Source organism: Arachis duranensis, chromosome 6 (genome assembly GCF_000817695.3).
Source record: "Arachis duranensis cultivar V14167 chromosome 6, aradu.V14167.gnm2.J7QH, whole genome shotgun sequence".
In the NCBI taxonomy this organism is placed as follows: Eukaryota; Viridiplantae; Streptophyta; class Magnoliopsida; order Fabales; family Fabaceae; genus Arachis; species Arachis duranensis.
In genome coordinates, this window is record NC_029777.3 from 25,449,306 (window position 1) to 25,451,939 (window position 2,634).

General features: G+C 39.6%; 1 protein-coding gene across 1 annotated transcript; it reads left to right on the forward strand.

Moving 5' to 3' along the window:
* Positions 1 to 1,000: 1,000 nt before the first annotated feature.
* LOC107493451 (uncharacterized) lies at positions 1,001 to 2,182 on the forward strand. The gene is made up of 2 exons (XM_016114549.1): positions 1,001 to 1,903; positions 2,054 to 2,182. Exons 1-2 carry the CDS (start codon positions 1,001 to 1,003, stop codon positions 2,180 to 2,182), a joined length of 1,032 nt encoding a protein of 343 aa, XP_015970035.1.
* Positions 2,183 to 2,634: the final 452 nt, after the last annotated feature.

Here is a 2,634-nt window from a genome sequence, read left to right on the forward strand (position 1 = left end):
AACTCATGAAAACTGCAGAGGAAGCCCAGAATCTCATTGATATGGTGGCCAACAACCAGTACTTCTTTGCTCACCAAAGGCAACGTCAACCATCACAAAAGAAAGGAGTGATGTAGTTGGAAGGAGTGGATTCAATCCTAGCTCAAAATAAAATGATGCAACAGCAGATTTAACAATAATTTGAGCAAATGGCCAAGAGGATTGACAATCTTCAAGTTGCAGTAGTCAACAAAAGCCAACCATCAACCACTTGGAGGTAAAATGAAGAAATTCATGAGGAGCAACAGCAAGAACAAGTCCAGTATATGCACAATCAGAATTCTGGATCAAATGAAGTCTATGGTGATACTTACAATCCCTCTTGGAAAAACCATCCCAACCTCAGATGGGGAGACAACCACAATCAAACTCAGCAGCCATGGCAAAGGAACTCAACTCAAAACAATTGGAAAAATACAAACCAGAACAACCAGCCGAATAATAACCAAACCACATACAGAAGATCACAAAACACCTCCCCCAATGCTAACCATCATCCATCTAATAACCAAACCTCTAACCAAAACACTCATTCTCAACCCTCAACACCCAACAATCAACCAATCTCACAAGATTCTCAGAGAATTACCAACTTGGAGCTCTTAATGGAAAAATTAATGAAGCACCAAGAGATGACAACAAGGAACCAGGAAGCCTCCATGAAAAATATGGAAAAGCAAATTGGACAGCTCTCCAAGCAGATTGCCATTGAAAGACCCTCAAGCTCACTACCAAGTGACACTATTCCTAATCCAAAAGAGGAGTGCAAGGCATACAGATAAGGAGTGGAAAAATCCTGGTAAAAAATGAAGAAGCAACCAAGAAGCCAAAGGAAAGTGACGAAAAACAAGCTGAAGGAGAGAAAGCTAATGATGAAGATGCAACAACAAGCAAGCAGCCTCAGAATCAGCCTCAAGAAAAGGAAGACCAGGCACCAAAATTAAGAAAAGAGAAGGAAGCAATGGGAGAGTCAACGAAGGAACAAAAGCAGGAAGTGAACTTCACACCTCCATTGCCATATCCTCAAAGGTTTAGCAAAGAGACTAAGGACCAACACTTCCCAAAATTTCTTGAAGTCTTCAAGAAGTTGGAGATCAATATTCCCTTAGCTGAAGTACTTGAGCAAATGCCCCTGTATGCTAATTTCTTGAAAGAACTTATCAACAAGAAGAGGAGTTGGCAAGTTAATGAAACCATACTGCTTACTGGAGAATGCAGAACACTAATCCAGAAAGGACTTCCCCTTAAACTTGGAGATCCTGGAAGTTACCTTCTACCTTGCACCATTGGAAGTATGACTATCAACAGGGCGATGTGTGACTTAGGAGCTAGCATCAATATAATGCCTACCTCTCTAGTGAAAAAGCTGTGCATAAAAGAGGTGAAACTAGTACAAATGTCTCTAGAATTGGTGGACAAGTCAGTGATATATACCAGGGTTGTAATTGAGAATCTTCTAGTCAAGGTAGACAGATTCATCTTCCCTGCAGATTTTGTAATCTTAGAATCAGATCAAGATGAGGGTGACTCCATTATACTGGGAAGACCGTTCTTGGCCACTGCTAGGGCCATTATAGACGTAGAACAAGGAGAAGTAACCCTCAGAATGCATGATGAAAGTGTAACCCTGAGTGTACTTCCAGAAACACAGTTCAGCAATGAAAAGAAGGAAGATACAAAAATTGACAGAGAAAATCTGCAATGGAAGGAGGGAATCAGCAAGACAAACAACAGCTGCATTCCCAAGCAAGAGATAGATGATACAGCAGGTCAAAAAGAGGGAGAGACTGTGCAAAATAATGAAGAAGTTCAAAAGGACATTGGAGTGTTGGCAACTAAGAAAAGAAATCTCAAGAAGAAGCCTGTTATAAAAAAAAGAAGGATCAACAAAAGGAGAGAAGAAAGACAAAAACAAAATCAAAAAGGGATGGAAGAACAAAAAATTCCAACAGAAGGGCTTTCCAAAGGTGACAAAGTGCAATTGGTCTATCAACAACTGGGAGCAAGTCAACAGATTGATGATTACTATACTGTGAGCAAAATACTCTCACTAGAGCATGCTGAAGTAGAGCACCAAGGAACAAAGAAGAAGCTTACAATCAGAGGGGACAAGTTGAGGCACTACAGTTATCAACCACCATAAAAAAAGGGGAGGGTCAATGTCAAGCTAATGATAATAAAAGAGCGCTTGTTAGGAGGCAACCCAACCTGAGGTAGTGTTATTCTCATAGCTATTTTAATAAAGAGGTTAATTGTCCTTATCTATATTGCAAGAAGCTAAGTTTGGTGTTGCACACCAAAACAAAATAAGGGAGAATGAAGGATTTTAAGTTTGGTGTTCCACCAATATCTCATCATAGAACTTATTCTCACCTCCTGCATAATGCTAGCCTCACACAATTAGATAAACTAGTTAACTATTCTAATGTTTTATAGTAATTAGCTTTATTGCTTTTGGAAAAGAAAAAGATTTCACATAGAATTTGTTGCATGAGAAACATTGGCAAGGAACTAAGTTTGGTATTCACACACCAAAGTAAGTTCAAGAGCCCACACATAAGCTTTGCAGATTAACCGGATACCAAAAGGGGTTGA

Coding starts and splice junctions, on each gene's coding strand:
- LOC107493451 (XM_016114549.1), top strand. CDS start 1,001: ATGGGAGAGTCAACGAAGGAACAAAAGCAGGAAGTGAACTTCACACCT. Junction 1,904..2,053: donor GAAATCTCAAGAAGAAGCCT/GTTATAAAAAAA, acceptor GCAAGTCAACAG/ATTGATGATTACTATACTGT.